Source organism: Dermacentor variabilis, chromosome 5 (genome assembly GCF_050947875.1).
Source record: "Dermacentor variabilis isolate Ectoservices chromosome 5, ASM5094787v1, whole genome shotgun sequence".
In the NCBI taxonomy this organism is placed as follows: Eukaryota; Metazoa; Arthropoda; class Arachnida; order Ixodida; family Ixodidae; genus Dermacentor; species Dermacentor variabilis.
In genome coordinates, this window is record NC_134572.1 from 15,412,467 (window position 1) to 15,435,532 (window position 23,066).

General features: G+C 43.6%; 1 protein-coding gene across 2 annotated transcripts in view; it reads right to left on the reverse strand.

Annotated features, from left to right (window-relative positions):
• Window positions 1-23,066, reverse strand: part of Moca-cyp (nuclear cyclophilin protein Moca-cyp) — a 69,972-nt gene that overhangs the window by 30,236 nt on the left and 16,670 nt on the right. For both annotated transcript variants that reach the window (XM_075691799.1, XM_075691798.1), the window contains exons 6-13: window positions 22,705-22,792; window positions 22,188-22,217; window positions 19,061-19,206; window positions 11,086-11,239; window positions 10,164-10,295; window positions 5,023-5,110; window positions 1,243-1,385; window positions 322-402 (exon numbers count right to left, since the gene is read on the reverse strand). In XM_075691799.1, the coding sequence (XP_075547914.1) occupies window positions 322-402; window positions 1,243-1,385; window positions 5,023-5,110; window positions 10,164-10,295; window positions 11,086-11,239; window positions 19,061-19,206; window positions 22,188-22,217; window positions 22,705-22,792 (862 nt within the window). The remainder of the gene's footprint in view (window positions 1-321; window positions 403-1,242; window positions 1,386-5,022; window positions 5,111-10,163; window positions 10,296-11,085; window positions 11,240-19,060; window positions 19,207-22,187; window positions 22,218-22,704; window positions 22,793-23,066) is intronic.

Genomic DNA, 23,066 nt, shown 5'->3' on the forward strand with positions numbered 1-23,066 from the left:
TTGATAAAAAAAAAATTTTTTTCAGTGCACTTCTGTGGCATTAACAACTGATTAGCAAAATTAAGTAATGGACTGAGAACATAGCAATTTCTCTCTTGCTGCACACAGACTGTTTACCAACATCTAATTTAAGCTCACATTCAACAGCATTACCTATCTTTTCACTGCTAGAAAATTCCATCACTCTTCTCCAACTGTGTACTGCTGTCCTTTCAATGGCACACAAGGGAAATACTGCTGGAACAGCATGAGAGACAGCCACTCGGTTGAACAAAAATTACTATAACAGTAACTTTTTAAGATGTGTGGTGTGCATCTCACCTACGCCGTGACCTATTTTCTTTTTCCTTTTCTTTCGAGGCCTGCTCCGTGTGATTGGTGAGCTCTCCCTCCTCAGGTAACCTGCAAGCAGCGAGGTTTAGTGGCAAACTGTTGAGACCTGGAGGGGTGTTCTGCAAGAGTCCACCTAGTGGACCGTCCGTTTCGGCTGCTGGTGATGTGCTGATTGGAAGAGCGGCCCCAGCCAATCAGCAGCAGTTGAAATGGACAGTCCACTAGGTGGACTCTTACAGAATACCCCTCTTTCCCCCCCAGATGCGCGTGCACCAGAATGTTGCGTTTGTGTTCATGCAGATTGAAACACAGGCGTGCACTGCAACAATGGCCTGCGATACTGAGTTGTCACATCCTTTAATCTTTGTTGTGACAATAATAATGTGAGGAAAGGGAGGGGTGAGGGATAGCACACATTTTTACACACCTTTTATGGGATACATAGGCACATTATTGACCATGGTTTAGCTTTAGGTGCAGCACGCAAATGGCAGTAAACCTGGATCAGTAGAGACAAACACATTGTTTTTAGATCACAGTATTGAATCTGTTGGCTACTTTTGGGATAAAGGCACTTCTTTTCCGGTGAATCCAATATTTTGGACTCTCGATTATCCAGACTTTTTGGCAGTCCCTGTTGTGTTCGAATTATTGGTCGGTGACTGTATTATGGCCTCATCCCCACAAAATAATGCCACAAGAAATAACAAAGATGCTGCTACAGCTTAACGAACACTCTTTGCATCAGATATTGATTGGTTCAACTGTGTTGCAGCAGTTTAACAAAGATGCATAACCGGTCCCTGTGGCTATATCCAGTTGAAATTGCAGCTGTGGGGCATACATGGTGGGTCTGCTAGCTGTACAACGCAAGTGGCAAGTACAAAAGGTCTGCCAAAGCACACTCACTGTTCTTCTCGGCCACCCTCTTCCTCGCCATCCTGTAACTCAAGGTAGTCACGGAGGGGCCGCATCCGCGCTTGTGCCTGCCTCCAGTGAGGTGGTGTCTCGCTTCCAGAACGACTGCCTTCAGGTGATGGTGTCCGGTAGCGCTAAATGCCAGTATAGATGATGTAGCATTCGCATTAGACCATACATGGATGCAGCAATGGCGCTTTGCTAATGAAACCATTGTGATAAAATTGTGTAAGGATTTCAAATCACATTTGCCCCCACCACTCATGAATGAGCTTGTTGCCCAACTATATTCAACAAGAGGTAAGCCAACTTCTATCACTTACAGAGGGTAAGTGATAAACTACAAGGGTAAACTGCCTTACCAATTTACTACAGATAACTTTAATAGACAAAGCCATTTCCCGCACCTACAGGCTGGGTTCCTACGCAGTAAATAAACACTGGCCTATAACCGTAAAATTCTCGTCCTCAAAGCATAAGCAAAAGGTTTTCACTGAGCGAAAAAAATTCAAAGGTTCTGGCATTTCTGTTAGCAAAGACTTCTGCCGCGCCACAAGCTTGTCACATAAAAAGTTGATTGAATTCGGAAAGGCTAGCAGACAGAAATATATGCTACGCCTTAACCGTCTACAAATCTGCAAAAAAACTTACGTTTACTGTTCGGTAACTGAGTGAGTCTGCGAAATCCCCATAGACAAACTTCATTCAACAAATTCTGTCATAAATACACCTTCTGATGGCCCTAGCAGTCCACAAACATAGTGGAGTCATGGTCCGGTGGAAAAATATATTTCTCTTTTGTATTCAAATATTTGCAGCGTATGCATCAAGCGGGATGCTTTATCTTCTGTCGTCGACACGTGCAGTGCCGATATTGTTATCTTGACAGAGACATGGCCTTCTAGCAAATTTGAAGACCGCGAAATTTTGGGATGCGAGGGTGTTTACCATTTCTAGCCTCGATTTAAACCTGCACTAGCTTGTTATGAAGCCTACTCAATGTTCAGCACACTCGACTATTATCCTAGATTTAATACTCACTACATCACCGGAATTTGTTTCACCTCTAACTTACCTACCGGGTATTAGCGACCACTGTATAATCCAGTGTAATTTGCAGTTAACTATCCCGTCTGTTACCTTGTCCAAAGTTATTCGTGATTACAGAAATGCTGATTTTGTTCCCATTAATAACGAACTAGAATCTTTCATCATTGGCTACATTCCAAGTTTCCACTCCCGATCGGTTAAAGAAAACTGGTGAATATTCAAAGAAAAAGCCAACTCCTTAATTAACCGGTACATCCCGCAAAAACCTATTTATTCTAATTCTTGCACACCTTGGTTCAACTTGCGTCTTAAACATTTACTAAACAAAAAGAAAAGGCTTTTCCAACAAGCAAAAATAACTGGCAGTGATGAACGTTCGAATGCTTACACAATAGCACTGAGCAGAATGCTGTAGCTGAGACGAAAAAAACATTTTATGAGCACACGTTGCCTTCTTTCTTGAAAGACAGCCCACAGAAATTTTGGAGTGTGGTCAATGAAAAAAAATCTAGTGCCACTGAACTGTGCGATCTCAACAACAAACCTGTCGATCGCAGCATCTGTTGTGAAGTGTTGAATGACGCATTCATCTCTGCATTTTCGTATTCTGTGCTGTACGCAAGCACTGTTTTTCCTGACGTATATTATTTTCCAATGTTTCCTATTACCATTGACCTTGATGGTGTTGTAAAGTTGATACAGACTTCAAAAGTTTCTGCATGCACTGGAGTAGATGGTATCAACTCGAAATTTCTTAAGGGAACTATTACTTATTCATCTATAATTCTGCGCGAAATCTTTGCTCCCCCAATCACTTCAAACTACCATCCTTCCGAACGTTTGGAAGGCAGGGATGGTGATTCCCATACATAAGTCTGGTAATCGTTACTCCCCTCTTAATAACAGAGCTATATCCCTAACCAGCGCTCCCTGAAAATTATTGGTGCACATAATTTACTCCCACCTGGTTTCATTTCTCGAATCAAACTTATTTTTTACCCCCTACCAACACGGATTTAAAAAACACTTTTCCTGCGAAACACAGCTTTTGTCATTCACTAATGATTTATTCCAGGCGATGGATGCTAACATTATTATTGACTGCATTTTTTTAGACTTTGCCAAAGCCTTCAATACTGTTTCACATACATTACTTCTAACTAAATTAAGTAACCTCAATATTGGTCCTAATGTGCTTGCTTGGATTAAGTGTTTTTCGTCTAACCGTTCACAATTTGTTTTTGTTTGTCTTCCACTGGTCGAGTAACCTCCAGTGTACTGCAAGGGTCAGTTCTAGGACCATTATTATTTTTAATTTATATTAACGACCTCCCAGACCAAATTAAATCATCAATCAAGTTATTCACCTATGACTGTGTTCTCTATCGTGTCATTTCTAACGCTGGCGACTGCAATACTCTTCAATCAGACATTGGCATAGCAACATCATGGTGTTCTAGATCACAAATGAAGCTCAATTCTAATAAATGTAAGGCGATGCGTGTGTCTCCGTGCTGTCAGAAATACCACTCTTCCTAAGTACAATATTAACAACATAGCTGTAGAAAATGTTTCATCATACAAGTATCTTGGTATCCACACTACACACAATCTTAACTGGAACAATCATATAAATTACATTTACGGTAACGCTAATCACATGCGTGTGTTTTCACGGCGTAATTTCTCGTCGGCAACTGCAGCTGTCAAGTTACTTCTGTACAAATCCTTAGTGAGGCCTAAACTCGAATATGCATGCTCCATGTTCGACCCTTCTACTCTAAAGCTAAAAAATACCGTCGAATCCATTCAAAACTGAGCTGCTCGTTTAATTCCTTCTAATTATTCTCATCACGCAAGTGTCTCGTCAATGAAACTAACCCTTGGTTTGCCTAACCTCGAGTTACATCATAAGTACTTTCGCCTATGCCTTTTTCCTACGATTTATTACACTAACGAAACACTTAAGGAAGAACTAATCTCATATCGTCACTAATCACATATCGTCACGCACAGATCATCGTTTTAAGGTTGAAGTTCCAACTTGTCGCACCAACGTTTATTTTGATTCCTTTTTACCAAGAACGACGAATGACTGGAACCACCTCCCTGCCTCCATCACTGCCATTTCTGATGCCACAAACTTCAAGAATATTGTCAACGAATTTATTTGTAATAATCACCACTGCTCTCTGTAATGCCCCCGGGCCTTGAGAGTATGATAATAAATAAAAGTATGCCACTCCACTTAGAGCCAGCTTGCTTATCATCCAAGCAATGAATAATGTCTCGAGTGTACAACATTGTCATTCCTTACTCACCTAAACCTGCCATCGCTGCAATATACTTTTACTGTGGGTTGCATTACAGTCCAAGTGAGTGTGGCTACAACCGAAGCTTCCCTTGCACACTAAGCTTCAAGTTGAGTGTCACACCTCACACGGGATTTTAGAGATGCTGTAGTGGAAGGCCTCAGATTGATTGTGATCACCAAGGATTCTTTATTGTGCACCCAAAGCCTGGCACACAAGGAATCTTGCAATCTGTCCACATCAAAATATGACCAGTGCAGTCAGGAATCAAACCTCATGCGTCTATGTCATGGTGTTCTTACCAGCATAACCGGTGGGCAGGCTATCTACTGTACATTCATGCTGTTGCACAGCAGTAGGAAGAAATACAGAAGCAGCCTTGCTTCATACGGAGCATGGACTAACTCACCATGAAGCCACGGCCTTTGATCTTGCGGCCTGAGCGGGAGACCTGAGGACGACGGCTGTAGAAGCTCCCCATTCTACGGCCTTGCTGCCTGCAAAGATGAAAACAAGCTGCATCAGCAACAGCAACACTGTCACCTCTATCACGCAGGAGCTGCCTCACTTGGTTTACAAGAGAAACAAACCCAATGGCACAAATCTACACACCCTTCAAGTCTCAACACCTACTGCTCTGCTGCCTTACCAGCCTGCCAAGTAGCAATCACTGCATATTCCAGGAGAGTTTTCTGTTGGGCTGGTTATAAGAACAGAAACAGCAAACAGGACAAGAAAGAGAGTCGGTCGGTCGGTCGACTTGCATGCTTGTGCCTGTCTGTCTCTTTCATGTACAATTTGTTTCGCTGTTTTGATGCTTAACATCACTGCGTACTACAAGTTGCCAAGTTCAAGCACTGCCCTCACAATCCAGTGAAACCTTGTTAATAGTACTTGGCGAGAACGTAGCATAACTATGCGCTAACCACCAAGTACAGATATGCAGCTCCTCGGCATGCACATATCTTGTTGAGGCAATGCCCCGACAACAAGCTGCTCTCATTTATGGAAACGATGCATACTTGATGTGGTCCTGCTCAAAAAGGCAGCAGAAAACAGCTGGTGGGGCTTTTGGGCTATTACCTATTAAAAGCATGCAATAGGCCTTACAACATTGCTTGTACAACATTACAACGTTGCTGAGCAGACAGTTGAAGATGTTTATCGCAATAAGGTTGGCCGCAATAAGTCACACTGGCATGCTCGTCGGTGGTTACAGAGTTTGGTGAAGACGTGATCATACCTTCATGCATTTCTGATGCTTATCAGAATAGGCATCACTGCACTCGTGCCGAAGTGGGAATCATTCCTGAATCGGTATCTGTTCTTTCCAAAAAGGCGTAAGGTCTTCTGCAGTACAGCGTGAAATTGGCCGTATAACGAGTTGAGGCAGTGCAATTAACCTTTATGTGACAAAAAGAGATCATGTTATGTGCTCGCACGCATAATGCAAAGACGTGGGATCGTTCCCCACCTGCGGCAAGTTGCTTTTTCATCCACTTTCATTGCCATTAATTTATCATTTCTTTAATTCAATTAGTAAGCACAAATAATTTCCCCTATGTTGTCCTTGGTGTCTTTGTTGGCTTCTCATGATGCGCTCATCAGTAATCAGACATTAGGCTCTAAGAAGACTGGGTCGAGAATACATATCAAATAAGTCTAAACTGTCAGTACGTTCAATGCAGGTGCATATTAACAAGGTATTACTGGGAAACTCCGCTTCAAAACACACTTTTCTGTTCAAGTAAATTTTTTATCATTTCTACTCAGTTTGCACTACAACTGTGCTACTAACTTTTGTGTATGTCTCAACATCATGTTAGGATTCTGTAGTGTGTGCGAGTCTGTACAGTAAAACATCATTGATACGATTCAGTTTTGTACAATTTCCGGCACTCACGTTTGCGACTGAGAACCCAAAAAATTGCCAGATGCTGTTACACTTCTATTTTAGCAGCTAATATTTTTTGAAAAACACTATTTTCGGCACTAACATTCACATCACTAAACTGCGATCATATGATACGTTTTCCCATTGCTAGATCCCATGTGAACAATAGGCGTAAGGCACGCATGACTGACAGCAGGAAGCACTTGCCATTGGCAGCTTCCCCGCAATGCTCGCATGCCCATGTCACGCCGGCAGGCACTCAGTTTTCTTTTCTGGTACCAACAAAATTCCTTGCGGATTGTCACACTTTACATTCACAGCAATCACCGCCAACCCTATTGTGATAAGTATCTTAACCAATCTGTTTCACAGTGCGTGTGACATACTGCACACTTTTAACAGGCGATAATCCAAACACGCCGCAGTTCCCTGCTGCAGGCGGCAAGAAGTGAGTGTGATATTTCGCTCTGGCAGCATTGTATTCTAGCGTGCTTCCGATTGCTGTCTCAAAACACTACGAATTCAAAAAACAAAACAGTGCGTCTCTGGTTGCTCAAGCCCTACCAGCTCTACGAATGCGCATTGCACTGGCGTCCCTGCTGCAAAAACGGTTCTTGTGAAGTGGGCACATCAAAACTTCCCACCAAAATGCCCCACCCCAAGGAGCTGCTGACCCAGGCTGAATTCGAGCAGCGCAAATATAAGCTTGAGGAAGCTGCGAAATTGACATGCGTCTTGGGCCGCACCAATGCAGTGCAAGTTGGCATTTCATGCTGCTACAGTTCAGGCAAAGTTTCGCATTACATAGATATCAGCTACCCCCCAGTAGAATCTGCCAAATTTTAATAACTTCAGATCGTACGTTTTCCCCATTACAGCCAAACCCGTTTATAATGAACTAGATAGTTTCAGAAAAAGTGGTCGTTAAATCAGCAGTTATATATGGACTCTCCCTTAGAAACCCTCAAACATTAACTGCACTAAAGCTGGCATCAGCAGTAAAAATTCAGCAGCACTTTGGCTCAAAACCATATTTTCAGTGTAATTATTTTTCCCGGTGCATTCTGGCATCTAGCCACAAGTTTCCATAAGAAACGTCCATCTAAAGAACAAAACGCGGCGTCATATAGCTCTTTCAAAATGGTACCCAGTTCCGATCACCTGTCATTTCGAAACTACAAGCGCAGCTGCCATTTTTTATTTGAGAGCTTGTGATATTTTACTATCAGTGGACGATGACTGCATCCTGTACAAGAGAGCAAAGCGTTCTAGTGGGCTGGAAGCATAAACTTCGGACACTCCTGCAGCATGTCATCATCATCATCATCATCATCATCATCATCATCAGCAGCAGCAGCAGCAGCAGCCTGGTTACGCCCACTGCAGGGCAAAGGCCTCTCCCATACTTCTCCAACAACCCCGGTCATGTACTAATTGTGGCCGTGCCGTCCCTGCAAACTTCTTAATCTCATCCGCCCACCTAACTTTCTGCCGCCCCCTGCTACGCTTCCCTTCCCTTGGGATCCAGTCCGTAACCCTTAATGACCATCGGTTATCTTCCCTCCTCATTACATGTCCTGCCCATGTCACCATCCAGCAAAGGTCTCAGATGTGCTATTAACATTATGAATGAGCATCAGCCCTACAAGAGCCTTAAAATTATGTTATATATGTCACTACGGGCAAAAAAATGCAATGTCCGAAAGGTAGAACATCAATGCAAACTGTTATCAGCAATCAGCAATGCGTAAACGAAGCATAGGTAAACCGTGAACTCCTGATAACGGCGTTGTAACTGCCGACCCTTTGCAACTTTGTGTGGCGGCACGTAGCACAGTGTTCTTGCCAACTCGGGTCGTGTGAGTATTGATGTTAATGACAGGAACGCTTGAGCAGCCATTGTTCCCATGGTGGAAAGACATAAATAGGTGTAACGCACGTGGTGTCGACGAGAGTGCCGCCACCGTCGTGGCATGCAATATCGCAAAGGCACACATGCCAGTGCATGCCCCATGCCATGCTGTTTATACTGTACACCTCCTCCCTGGAGGCATGCCTCCAAAGTGAGTGACCTCCTTCATGGCTTCTGAAATCCGCGCCTGGCAGTCGCTTGTTCATCTCGAAAGCCATATCACCGTCACGGTTGGATTGGAACGAGGGGTGCTCCCATGCACCCAGTTTGGTCACATTTACATGCTTTGGTACTTCACGTGCGCCCTCTTTCTGCCTTGGCTGGATTCAAAGCGTTCATTGCAACAGTATGGCAATTTAAAAAATGTTCATTATAAATGGAAGCAGTTTCAATAGGCAGAGTTGGAGAATCTGAAGTGCACTGAAATTTAATTGTCATAATTGATAGACCAAAATATCTGGGATCGTTATAAATTGGTTCGACTGCACTATGTTTTCTTGTGTTTCTTTTTTTAATAGTATGTGTGAACGAGGTTCTACTGTAGATGCAGCTGCCTCTAAATATCTGGCAGATCGAAAAGAAAAAACAAAGCTCAAGGAAAGAGCTCCAAGATTGCATGATGGCTCTGACATATGAAAAATTGGTTTCATAAATACCAATAATTGAAAGTGTGTATAGTTCTGCCATTTTTAGTATGTCAGTGCCACCGTGCAATCTTGGAGCACCTTGAACCATAGGCACGGATGTTGCAGCTCATATTGAACACGACCATACATGGCAAGGCACTGCAGAAAGGCGCTATACACAGTACCCAGCCCGCTCGTCTTGTGGGAGTTTGGGCTACATGCCTGGTACCAGCTAGTCAAGTTCTAACATATCTCGTCCCCACTCCACAGTGCATGCAAAGGGGCACTGCGGCAGGTTCGCTGACTCACTGGCGAGGCGTAGAAACGACTCTAGCCATGGTACATACAAAAGGGTTTATTCTCTGTTGTGTACAAAAGGCGGGTACAATACAAGGGCTACGGCACTAGGGTGTCAGTCTCAGACTATGGATGAAAGGTCCCAGGAAGTCCACTCAGCCACACAGGCTCTTTTGAGCTAGCTCCGCCGCACAAAGGGACACGGGACCAAGTGGGTCCGCACGTCTAACAACCAAGAGCACCGAAGCTGAACCTGTCAGGCGAAGGCGCCTGTGTACTTCAGATGCTGAAGGTGAGAGCTGCTGAAGAGAGAGCAACAGGGGCCCGGTTTTCGGGCATGTTCATGCATGGCACACGACGTAACATGAGCCCCGCATACAAGCAGCAGGCTCTGCGTCACGCCGGTGCCAGCGATCGCGGGGAATGTATGCTATCTAAAATAAGGCTGGAATAGTGTGCCCCCAGCGATTGCATGGCCTAATGACTCAAGTCGTTTTGTGAACCGGAGAGGGAGGTCCAAGGGGTTCCCACAGTCTAGAGCCCAGAAACCTGTACTGGCAACTTGCTTTAAGGATCTGCTTCCAGGATGATCACCAGTGTTTACGTTTATCACTTTGTGATTGACTTTCCTGGATTTCTTTCATTAACTGCTCTGCCCTAAATTAAATGAGCCTCAGAAGTCGTCAAGCTACAAAGCAAGGCGTGCCTCATCACCTTGTGTGGCTTGTTCAATTGGCCATATTTGCTGCAGAGAAGACAGGGAAATGACAGCCATGGCCTGCAAGATAGTTTTGGCAGTAACAGCAGATTATTGCACTCACATGTAGTTAGGTGCCGGCTCATCAGGCACACGCCGCATCAAAAAGTTGTTTGCAGGGACCTCAGGTATCTCCTCAGGCTTGACAAAGGACTGCTCAGCGTCGTCATCCACCTTGTCTGCCTGCTTGTCCCCGCTGCCACAAAGGAAACCCCAATCAGACAGAGAGAAACCTTAGCTCAAAAAAGCACAGCAATAACAAAAAAGCAGAAGCGTAGCAACATGATGTTACAAGTGTAGGAAAAAGCGATTTTCAAATGCTGAACAAACAATCGTTCAGTACAATATAAAGCTACACGTAGAAAGGACATTCCTGATCAAGAAAAGAAGTAACAACTGACAAGCAAGATTATGCTCAACATATTATGACATTTAAGCATACAAGTTTTACATTAAAAAAGAAACTAGAAAAGACAGTCAGATAAATAGAAGGTAAGACGTCCTACAAGGGCTAAAAAAAAAATTTAATTCTGGGTTATTACAAGTCACAATTGCAATCTAATCCCGAGGCATGCCGTAGTGGGGAACTCCACATTATTTTGACCAACTCAGGTTTTTTAACGAGCACATAACCTAATATCACAAATGTTTTTGGATTTTACCCCCACTACAATGTGGCCACCGCCGCAGTGATTAATCTGCAACTTCGAGTTCAGCAGTGCAATGCCATAACCACTGAGCTACTACTACGGGTGTCAAAACAAAACTGCACTTAAGTTTGGCCTAAAGCGATATTCAAAGATGTTTAAGCACTTCAAAAAATTTAAGAGTTTTCAAAGGTGTAGGATCCTCATGAACTCTGCTGAATAACTACACCAAACAAACTAGTCCACGATGGAAGATACATACTCTGCAAGCTACCTTGTACAAACGCAGAGCAATCCAGCCACACCAAAAATGTGCAGATGCAAGCAGTGACAACCCACCTGGCATCCCGTTTGCCTGACTTGTCCTTGCGGGACTTTTTGGAGTGGTGCTTGTGGTGCTTGCGGTGTTTGTGTTCCGAGGTCTTCTCTGCCGAGGAGCCTTCCTCTGCTCCAGTACTGGGTGCATTGGATGCTGATCGCTTGTGCTTCTTGTCTGCACAAATAGCAACACCGAGAGGCTGTGGTGCAGCGTGTTTCTCATCAGGACTTCTCGTCACTCACTGACACTTTTGTGCTGTGAAACAGAATATACTATGCATGATCCTAGACGAATAGCCTGCACAATCCGAATACAGTTAACTTGCTTCAATTCGATCTTGGCAGGACTGACGAAATTGGTTCATTTATCCAGCAGGTCGAATTAAACAAGAGGCAGAAAAAAATATCAAAATACAGCTGATTTATTTGGGATTTTTTTCGACCATTTTCTACACTGGATGAAGAGTTCAAAGTAGAAAACACATAGAAAATACATTATAGCTCCTAAATAAAAAAGAAATTTATCACGCGCCCAATTATTTAGAAGAATTATGCATGCCTAGGATTATACCTGCCTAGGATTCTGCGAATGTGAAAAGGATGAAACCAGCGAACTTTACCTTCACAGAATGTAAATTTATTTTCTTAATGTCAATCATCATCACTCTCAGACAACACTTTATCACTGTATGAAGAACCACGACATGTCCTTCGTACAGTCCATAGTGCATTTGATATTCTGTGCTTATCAAATGGCTCCACAACAATCGCAAACAGAATAGTAGCCCACGCCTAAATTAACCACTATGCTACTTCATCCTGCGATGCATGCAATTCTCCAAAACAACAACACATGATGCAATTTTATTTCACTTTATCATATTGAATATCGTATTTACATAAACCTAACATGCACCTTTTTTCAGAGAAAATGGGTCCGAAAATTGCCTGTGCATACAATCAGATACGAAACCAAAAGCACGTTCATGGCATTGTTTACAGCCTACCACCAAATCCACTGACTTGCACTTTGATATCACCATTAAAATATTCAAATATTTAAGGGGGCAGCCATACATGGAAAACTTTCATATGAGTGCATAGTTACGAGCTGTAACGTGGTTCGACATAGTTGGCCATATATATAAGATGAAAAAGAACAGTCTAAGATTACAAGGATAACACAAACTGACAGAATTTACACCATGGCACGAGTTCTGCAAGTGTGTACAGGTGTCCTTATCATATGATAGTTCTGAGAGTCCCTGAAGCATCAATGACAGAGAAATATAAGCATGTGAGTATGTCTGGATTTGAGATGTTTAAGTGTAGGACGATACTATACTGCTGCACACAAACAAGACTGAACTGAAGATGAAAGGGACACTAAAGGCAAATATTAAGTCAAGCTGAAGTGATACATCATTGCTCGAGGACACCTACGACCTCAATATTAATGAGAACAATGTTTTAGTAATCGGGAAATTGAGGTAAATGCAGGACACAATTTGTGACTCACCAGGGACATCAAAGTACTAGCCCGATGACGAAGGCACTCCTCATTTTATTTCTGTCGCTGGCACTCAACTTCTCCTCATAAAAAGTTAATTGCATTCCATTATAGGATGGAAGAAAATGCTACTTGTCCAGTTCTATTAGATTTTTAGAAAAAATCAACTCAATGTTACCCTTGACAACGATGCGGGCGGTCAAAACTTTTCGTTTTCAGTCGAATCTGCGCTGCCTGTGCCTTCGTGCTTCAGTAGTTTCATTATCGCTAAGTACTACTCTGGTTTTGCTGGCTCACAAAACTACCACAAAATGCAAGCAGCAGAGCTTTCCAGGTCTACGTGATGTCGTGGGATGCCCAAACAGTCCATGCTACTTGAGCAAAAGCAGCTGCAGCAGTGAATCCAACATCTTGGCTCGGTTTCCCAATGGCTGCGCGTTTGTATTTTGCACAAAAAAACCGTACCGCCATCTGTAGGGCAATGTTTTGCCTACAGAGGGTTCTAAAGGGTGGAGCTCGCGTATACAACGTCACCACTCCCCAACTTGGGGGCGGGCGATTTGAATTGCACTAAAGGTATCCGTACTCTTCAGACGCAATTTTCTCTTAAACTAAGTTTTTTCTGTGCACAAAACAAGCACTGAAAGGTTTCTGCAATGATATTTTAACTGTCCACATTGCGGGGATGCTCAACTATCACGAGTCCCCCAATGCTGTTTTCCCCGCATGGCTCTTACGTCTCCTGTAATCCGGCTTCTCCCTGCAGCTAAGTGCCGGCGGCAGTCGGTGTGGTTGTGGCATATTATGAAAGTTAGCACGGGGGTTGCACTGCTATTGCCACCTAATAGCAGGGTTAGTCAGGCCATTGCCTCCTTTACTAGATGCCAGCTGCATGAGCAAAAGACCAGCTGCCAGACACTTTCCCTTTCCTCCTTTTCACTAGTTTTGGTCACGAGCACCACATGTAGCTGGCGGAACAACTGGGAACTACCTCGCGTGGCTTCTGAAATCTTCATCATGCATGCACGCCAACCTCGAAGGCCATTAACCTGAATCATAGCTCAGCGTATGTTTGCAGGCATTACAGATGGCAGCTGTTCTAGAGCCAAACAACCAGCCTTTAAAAACCGCACCCAAAGGATTGTGCCAACCATCGTTTCACTGCGGTACCGACCAAGCAGACACCATGAGCTGGGTCACCAGCCATCGGGAGCGCCTGTCGCCCGTGATAATAGTGTCGGTCGCAAACGCCACCTTGCGACTCTTCTTCACAACTGAGGGCAGGCCCATTATGCTGGGAGCTCGAGCCATTCTGCAGGCATCTAGTAAAAGAGGCAATGGTCGGGCGTGACAGGGAGAAGGCTCTTCCTCTTTGGCTCAGGGTCTGCAAGCGGCGTGGATGTTCCACGCGTGTGCCAATCCATGCTTCTGTGAGACCGTCTCGCGAGGCCTAGGAGCAGGATGCCGGAATGAATTAACACAATTGTTCAAACGCGCCACTGTTCGCATGACAGCACAAGCGAACAACCAGGTGTTGGTGCCCAACATGGGGCAAACATATTTATTTATTTATTTATTTATTTATCACTTGCTCGATATCCAGTTGCAGTGACACATTCAAACTACGAGCCGATACGCTTATACGATAATTCAAACTATGCGCCATCCTGGATGAGGTGAGTGCTAGTGCACAAGAGCACGTTGGCAATGCTGGCGTCACCGCGTGGGCTAACTAGGATGCTTGTGGCCTCCCACGAGTATGCTTCATTTTATTTTATGTTGACGTACCGCTTCCGAAGCGTTACTTAATGGGGCTTTGCGCTTACCCATTTTGCGACACTAGACTACAGCCAGGAAGCAGCAACCTTTCCTACCACAAGTAAGTTTGTGTTCTCAAAGTCCTAAAACATGCATTTCAATCCGAACATAAACGAGCAATGCATAATGAAGCCCACAATCAAATTTGATTGTCAAGCCACTAGAAGTACAACTGTCTATTTCTTGTATCAGTAGTGCCTTCTTTTTCCTATTCTGAAGCTTTATAAAGCACGTAACGCTACAGTGCCAAACTAACACACTTAACAAATCAAGGTCCAAATGGTCAAAACACGTTCTTTCAACATTTACGATGCTGTCGCTTTCTCGACAGGGCTTCGACACCACACCGTGACACAAACATCGTCCCAGCCGCTGGCCGAGCAAGCTATCGCCACTTCGAGCAACAGAACAAAAGCAGAAAGCTTTGCATTGCACAGTCCCACTGCAGGTTATAGCAATTGCGCTTGGAGCAAAACCAAAACTGCCAAAAAATATTTGTAGATTAGTTCGCCAGTCAACAGAATGCCAATCTGTAGCCTGTACCTCCCATCATTCCTATGATGGTCAAATGATCGCAGCGCCAGATTTCCCTCTAGTTATACTAATATGAAACTTTATGAAACACTAAAAACAAAAACTGAAGGCAGCTTAATAAAAAACGTATTAAAACCTTTTTATCGGCAATAATAAGCTGTAAAATTGAAATATTGTAAAAATTGAAAATTTAACCATATTTCGCAAATCTGAATTTGTAGCCAAGCCATTGTGAAGTTCTGAGAGTTGCCAACAAACGGCCAATAATAATAACTCTATCCGGATCGTTGGGCCGTGTAAAATCTGATCTGGATCTGCCCCGATCGTGATCAAAGGTGTACGTGTGACACTGGTATTAGGTTTACAGCTGTTGAAGCAGCATGAAGATCATCGCCCAACAACAGATCGTCCAACACAATCTGTTGCCTATCGCCAGCTAATCGGCTTGACCTTCGCACATGCTTTCGCACTTGGCGAAATGCATGCAGCTTTTGTTGCCGTTCCCTCTCTTCGTGTAGAAGTTAGGATGGATAGTTGGGCGTGTTGGTTAAGCATGATCTCAAGTGAAGGCACTAAAATGACGGAGGACAAAGAAGAAACACACATACACACAGGGCGCCACTTCCAACAATGTTTAATCGGGAAAAAACGCCACTGATTTATACTAGGAGAGCTATCACAGTTTCTCAGGGCGCATTTGTGTTCAGGTAAAGCAGTTCTTTGCGTGACAGTGATATGGAAGCAACACTTACGCAGTTATCAGCTGCTTCAATGATTCTTTTGGCCTCAATCATTAATCTAACCCATTTGTCGTGGCTTCTGGCAACCACAGCGCAGGCGTGGAAGTCTGGCTTACATTTGCAATTTCTACAATGAATTGCCAGGTGGCCCTCCCTCCCATTGTTCACTTTGTTATTGTGTTGCTTCAGCCTGTCATTCAGGCACTGCTCTGTTTGGCCCACGTACTTTCTACCACAAACTAAAGGAATCTCATAAACAACTCCTGCCTGACATTCTACATATTTGTTATCGTGTTTAGTAGCACAGGCCGGTGCCTTGCGGGAATAAGGGTTGGTCATTCTACAGAGCTTAGAGAGCTTGCACGGGGCAGAAAACACGACATTTACGTTGGCTCGCTTTGCAATCTTTTTCAAATTATGCGACATGCGGTGTATGTAGGGTATGACAGCAACTTTTTCTTTTTCGCGGGGTGACTCCTGGTCCGGTTGGCGGATTCGCTACTTCTTCAGGATTGTTTCCGCTATGGACACTAAAACAGGTTGCGGGTAGCCTGCCTCTTCCAGGCGGTCAATCTGCTTAAGAAAACTCCCCGCAGCTCGATGTGGACAGGACTTCTTAAAGACATTCAGCAGGCACATGTTAGCAATGCTGCGTTTAACTAGCTTAGAGTGAGAGGAACTAAAAGGTAGCAGAGGTTTAGTAGCCCGAGGTTCATACTGCCAACAGACATGGTTACTTGCTAAAAACAATCTAAGATCTAAAAACCTGATGGAAGAATCTACTGAAAGTGCGTGGGTCACTTCAACGGGGGATAAGGTCTGCCTGAAGGTTGTCAATGTTTGACTAACGACCAAGTCAGCGTCGCTGCAATTTTTATCTACCAAAATTAGGAAGTCGTCAACAAATCTAAAAACTTTTGACTACGCTACTACCCTCGAGACTGCTAGAAATGGTTCTGCCAGCACGAGCTAAAAATAAGTCACTCAGGATCGGAGCTAAACACGACCCTATGCAGACGCCGCTCTTTTGCAAGTACAAATGACTGTCCCATTCAATATAGGTGGAAGCTAGGTAATGTTCTAGCATAGCCAAGAATTTGTCTTCCGGAATACCAGATTCATTCTGAAAAGCTAGGGAGCCGAAACTATCAATGCCTTCCTGGACGCACTGAAGCAATTCTGCTTTTGGCATGCTATAATATATATCTTTCAGATCCACAGAAAAGGCCTCTAATTCTGTTTTTGTCTGTCTTTACAAGTATTCGACTACTTGTGCCAGGAGTCACCCCGCGAAAAAGAAAAAGTTGTTGTCATACCCTACATACACCGCATGTCGCATAATTTGAAAAAGATTGCAAAGCGAGCTAACGTAAATGTCGTGTTTTCTGCTCCGTGCAAGCTCTCTAAGCTCTGTAGAATGACCAACCCTTATTCCCGCAAGGCACCGGCCTGTGCTACTAAACACAATAACAAATATGTAGAATGTCAGGCAGGAGTTGTTTATGAGATTCCTTTAGATTGTGGTAGAAAGTACGTGGGCCAAGCAGAGCAGTGCCTGAATGACAGGCTGAGGCAACACAATAACAAAGTGAACAATGGGAGGGAGGGCCACCTGGCAATTCATTGTAGAAATTGCAAATGTAAGCCAGACTTCCACGCCTGCGCTGTGGTTGCCAGAAGCCATGACAAATGGGTTAGATTAATAATTGAGGCCAAAAGAATAATTGAAGCAGCTGATAACTGCGTAAGTGTTGCTTCCATATCACTGTCACGCAAAGAACTGCTTTGCCTAAACGCGAATGCGCCCTGAGAAACTGTGATAGCGCTCCTAGTATAAATCAGTGGCGTTTTTTCCCGATTAAACATTGTTGGAAGTGGCGCCCTGTGTGTATGTGTGTTTCTTCTTTGTCCTCCGTCATTTTAGCGCCTTCACTTCAGTTTGTGTAGAAGTATCATTTCAATTGTACCTGTCTACCCAGATGAACCTTGTACCGGCAGACACTGCCCTGGCCAGTGTAGCGCCATTCTGCGAACTGCGGTGTTCGGGTGCTGTGTGTCGGAACCTCGCCTCAGACCGAAGTCAGGGAGCACTCGCAGTGACGATGTCCCTACCACGTCAGATGGGGCAGCCCATCCACGGCACGCACACCATTCCTTGCACCACAAATGACTGAAACGCTCACTTGGGCGGCATCTTGCACGAGGTGCTCCGCGGCGCATGCAACATATAGCACTGCACAGCTCTCTACCCCAAATATATAGAATATCCAAGAAAATCTAATAGTAGATATTCCATTCACAAATAAAACGATTCAAACGTTCACTATTCAGTTTGATACAATGATATTCAATATTCACAGACCCCTACAGAAAGTATGACAAAGCAACACCAATGCATGCATGACGAAGCAACACCAATGCATGCACTCTTAAATTCTCGCCCTACTGGTTCCTGCTAGAACTCTTGCAAGTTAACAAGGCGAGTGCACTCAACTTCACAACTGTGTTTGCAAAACACGGATGCTAATCACCGTCTCTTTCTTACTGGAGGAGATGAGCGCTTCTTTTTTTTCAAAGGCTTGCTTCGTCCAAAATTTCTCCTCAAACGAGCGATGATCCATCACTAACCTAACTGCTCTCAGAAATCCGAATTCTGTGTATCAAATGAAGACGCCGGCGTGCCTGGCATGGTTTGCCAAGCAGACAACTATGACTGCCCGCTGTGGCCACAGCAACCGATAGGGAGATGGCTTTCAGCACGGCAGCCAATCGGAGACCCACTTTCATCAGAGGGCCCGTGTGACCACTTCCATCTGACCCACGTTTCTTTTGTGTTTGTGTGCTTGTTACAAGATGGCGATTACCAAAGAATTCAGAAGCAGAGCGATGAAACTTTTGAGTTTTCCAATGATACCAAGATAGCGGTGTTTGGTGGCGGGAAAGACGAGATATGGCTCTGCCAACTGCGGTGATTTTGTGCGACTTAAAGCTGTTTTCTTGCCCTGCACACTGGCAAATTAATTTTTTTTCAGGCACTTTTAGTGCGTTTTCAGCCAAACAATTTTTATACAACGTAGATTAGGCGTTGCAGATACTGAAACACGTGGTTTCCAAAAATCTACGTTTCTTTTTTTTTTTTCAATTTTCGTGATCTGATCCCCCGCGTACCTTAAGAGTCTACAAAAAATTACCAAGGAGGGAAGCTATATATCTAGTAAGCAAAGGGGAAGACCATCCTAGCACAGCATGAAAGGCCATCAGCTAACATCACATTTCTCTGATACAAGAGTGGAAGGAACTCTGAAACTTCTTGGGATATACCATGTTAAGAACTTTTAACCACAATAGTAGGCAACAAGGTGCCAATGATACAATAAGTCTTCGTGAAACGCACCTTTGTGCTTGCGCTTTAGCACAAGCTCGCCGCAGTTGGCGATGATCACTGGCTGCACAGGGCAGCTGTTGCCGTCAACAGGCTGGGACTCAATGGCCTGCACCACATCCTCACCCTTGATCACGTGCCCAAACACCACGTGCACCCTGCACATCACGAGACACACATCAAGGGTCATACCAGGCAAGATGAGAGAGGATGCCACGCTGAAACTTGTGTTACGTGGGCCCTCTTAGGGCTTTTGTACTGAAAGCCTGTCAATTCAATGTGATGACTACTAACAAAGGCAGCTTCAATAGTCGTCAGGTTAACTATTACTGCATCAACAGTTACATGAAACTCTATTGAAATCTCAAAGGCCTTTGAGTGGAAGGTGGAGGTTTGTATTACATAGGTGCACTTTAAATAAAGTATTTGAAAAAGAAAAGAATAAAAAAATTATTTACCCTGAAAAAATTATATCTTCCTTTCATCAACAATGACTGTCAATCTCACATCTCAAGAAAAATACCATGGTCTTTATAATACTACAGCCAGCACTCTCATTGTTGCAAGAACACTTAAGCAAATCAAACCAACCACTGAAAAAATGGATGAAGGTGACAATACAACTAAAAACGATATAACAGTATTACCTTAAGTGCTAAAACGATGATAATGAGCTCTTTAAGTTCTTAAATTTCAGAGCTGGTCACATCTGGGGATGTAGATTCATCACTGGTGATGGTTGCACAGGGACTTGTGCCAGATAAATGAGGCACCTTAATGGCCAACAGGATTTATGTGTAGCAGCGACACAACTTCCAAGTTTTTATTAGAGTTTGCAATTCTCAAAGGCCATTACACTCAATATCCATTAAAAAGTGTCCATGTGATACGAGTATACAGTTAAATCCCAGCACAACAAAGTCTACTTCAACAAAATTTTTTTCATTCCCCGTCAATGTCCCATAGAACATTATGCATCGAAATTCCTTTCAAAATGAACTACTTCACGGACACATTCTCACGTAAAGTTTTTAGTACTTTTTACAAAGCAGACATGAGTAAAATTATTTAAATTGCAGCTCATCGAAACCCCGAAGACTGTTTTTCATGCCTTGACAAACCATTGACCTTGATAGCACAAAAAAACCACACAAACTGGAGCTGCTCGGGCCATGACGCAACGTAAACAAAACAGAAAGCCACCATGCCACATTGGTGATGGCGATGCAACACTCTCTTATGGAGGTGCATCCGAGCTCCAAGGAAACGTTTTGGGTCATATTGGTTAAGAAAATGGTGCACATAAATATAACATGCACACAATAATTGTACTTTTATAGTATTTCTAATCATTCATTTTCTGCAAAATATCACGAAAATGGCTCCGGTGTACAACACTAATTACTATATGAAGTAGTGGTGGCGAGATCAAATCCTGGTAGGCTACGACGAGGCGTTAGGGCGCACATAATTGACAATGAACGATTGCATGCCATTTGGTCATTGTCTCTTGAAACTGTTGGATTGTCAGCTGAAGCATGTCGCAGCTGACGAAACGCAAGTTTTTGTCGCTAGAAGAGAAGGCTCGAGTTATTGCCCAGGCTGAAGCTGGAAAGAAAAAGTCAGTCATGACGGAAGAATCTGGAATTCTGGCAAGCACTCTTTTGACAATATTGAAGAGCAAGGATGCCATAGCCAAAGCGCTAGCTTTGGGGACGTCAGCAAAGTACAAGGAAGTGACTCAGCCGGTGCACGAGGCCTTGGACAAGGCAGTTTACACCCGGTTCGTGGAGATGCGGGCCAAGAAAGTTGCCCTTAGCGGTGATATTGTGTGGCACAAAGTGCTGGATTATGCCTGCATGATCGGAACAGATGACGTTAGAACAGCATAGGTTGGCTGAGCAGATTCAAGTAACGCCCCAGCATCATCGGCAAAGTTTTGTGTGGTGAAACTGCTTAGGCGGATAGTGATGGCGCCACTGCGTAGATGTTAACGAGGTTGCCACATGGTCACACATTGCACTTTCTGGAAATGTGTTGTTTACGCGTGCTTGTGCTTTGGCATAGGTCAAGTGTCTGCCTCGAGCGATACAGTTGCACTGCGTACGACAAGGAATGTGAAAAACAAACAGCAAGAAACATTGCACTTTGGAGGCAACACGGAGCTACCTTTCGTCGGTAGTTTTCTCAGAGTCAGCGTCTGTTTTGTGTGTGTCACTCTTATTATACAGTGCCTTGGAAGTGTGTGGAGGCAGAATCTATGGAAAATAGCAACAGCGGGGGCCGGAAGCCAACTGTGACATTTTCATGGATAGCTCATATGGTGACAACTTATAAGCTGATGGGTTAATGGATGGAAAGGTAAATTTTGGGGCTTTCACTATAGTGACTTTTCAAAATAACAAACAATTTACTGCAGTCCTCTGAAGTTCATTATATTGAGATTTCACGGTATGCAGCCTGAACAGCTTCGCTGGTAATTTGTCCCCATATGAATGTTGTGGTCCCAAAAATTTTTGTGTGTTCTTGATCGCGAATGTTGGTGCTGGGAAAGCATACATAATGGGATCATGTCAACGAGGCTCTACAGTAGTGGAAATTGCAATTAAAAAATTTACCACAAGGGCACAGCTATTACGAAAAAGTTCTATCCTCATAGTAAGAAGCAGTACATTTGACATGCATTTTAAAAAGAGTTCTAAATTCATTTTTAGCATGCAAAGAAGCTCTCAGATACTTCTGGTGACAAGGTTTACAGCTCCTGAGAAGGGCAGATGGGTGGCATCTGCTGGCATGGAGTGAAAGCACGTTTAGTTGTCACGACAACAAGAACCTAGCAACTGTAGCTGCCAAGATAATGGCCTGATGATACCATAAATGATGTCAGCATGTGACAAGCTCCGAGTGTTCAGAAGCATCTGCGACATCCCATGGCCAGACGGCAAAGCACTGCTTCGACTCCACATTTCCTGCTCTGTGGTACCCATATTTGTCAAGTACTAAAAGTAAATAAATGCTTGCTTACCAGTTTATGGCAATCCACAGATGAATGCATCATTGCAAATGCCTTTTACTGCAAAACCATAATCCTCAAATTTCATTTAGGTTTTTGACATGATGGGCAGAAAATGAGGCTTACCCATCAAGATGAGGTGTTGGCTGTGTTGTTCTGCAAATTAAACAAAAACATACATACAGTGCAGAAAAATATTGTTGTACTTGCATAAAATAGTTCTAATTATTCTAATGACAACTCAATTAAAAACTTCAAATGACATCGGACTCAATACTTCTTAGCCCTACATAAGAATGCATTTCCGAGGAACTCCTGCATTTCTGAGCATTTTTGTTCGACAACATGGAGTCTTACCGCTCTTAGACACTGAAACCTTTTAATTTCACAACACAAAACAGAGCTAACGAAAGAGGAAAAAAACAAATGACCTGCACATGAACTGTACTAAATGGCAGATATACTGAGTGAATAAAGTGCGATGGAAATTACAAAGAAAAGGTTCCTGCATTCTGCTTGAAGCACAGTGGTATTTCCATTGGAGCTTTATAACTTTACCCGATTACTTTACTCGAACGATGTTCTTCGAAAGGGTATTTCCCTGTAAAATGACAACACAAAACACAGCAGTTGCTTAACTCACACGAAGAACTGCGATCCATTAGTGTCCTTGCCCCGGTTGGCCATGGACAGCAGGTATGGCTGATCATGCTTGAGCTCAAAGCTCTCATCTGCGTTAAAAATGACCAGAGAGAATAAGCAGCTGTGTCAAAAGAACAGAATTCCAATGTAATAGACTGCAACTTAGTCACCACTTCACCGGCACAGCTGACACTCAAAGTGCCATATTCTCTTCAAGGCCAACGGCAAAAAAACTTCACTTTAGCAAAATAAGTTAAAAATGTAATACTGAAGCTAACTTGGCAATGCTGTAAGGCTTGTAATTGTATAAATTTCTTATAAGCAGCAATTGAATAGCAACTGAGAAGATGACACATGCATCTG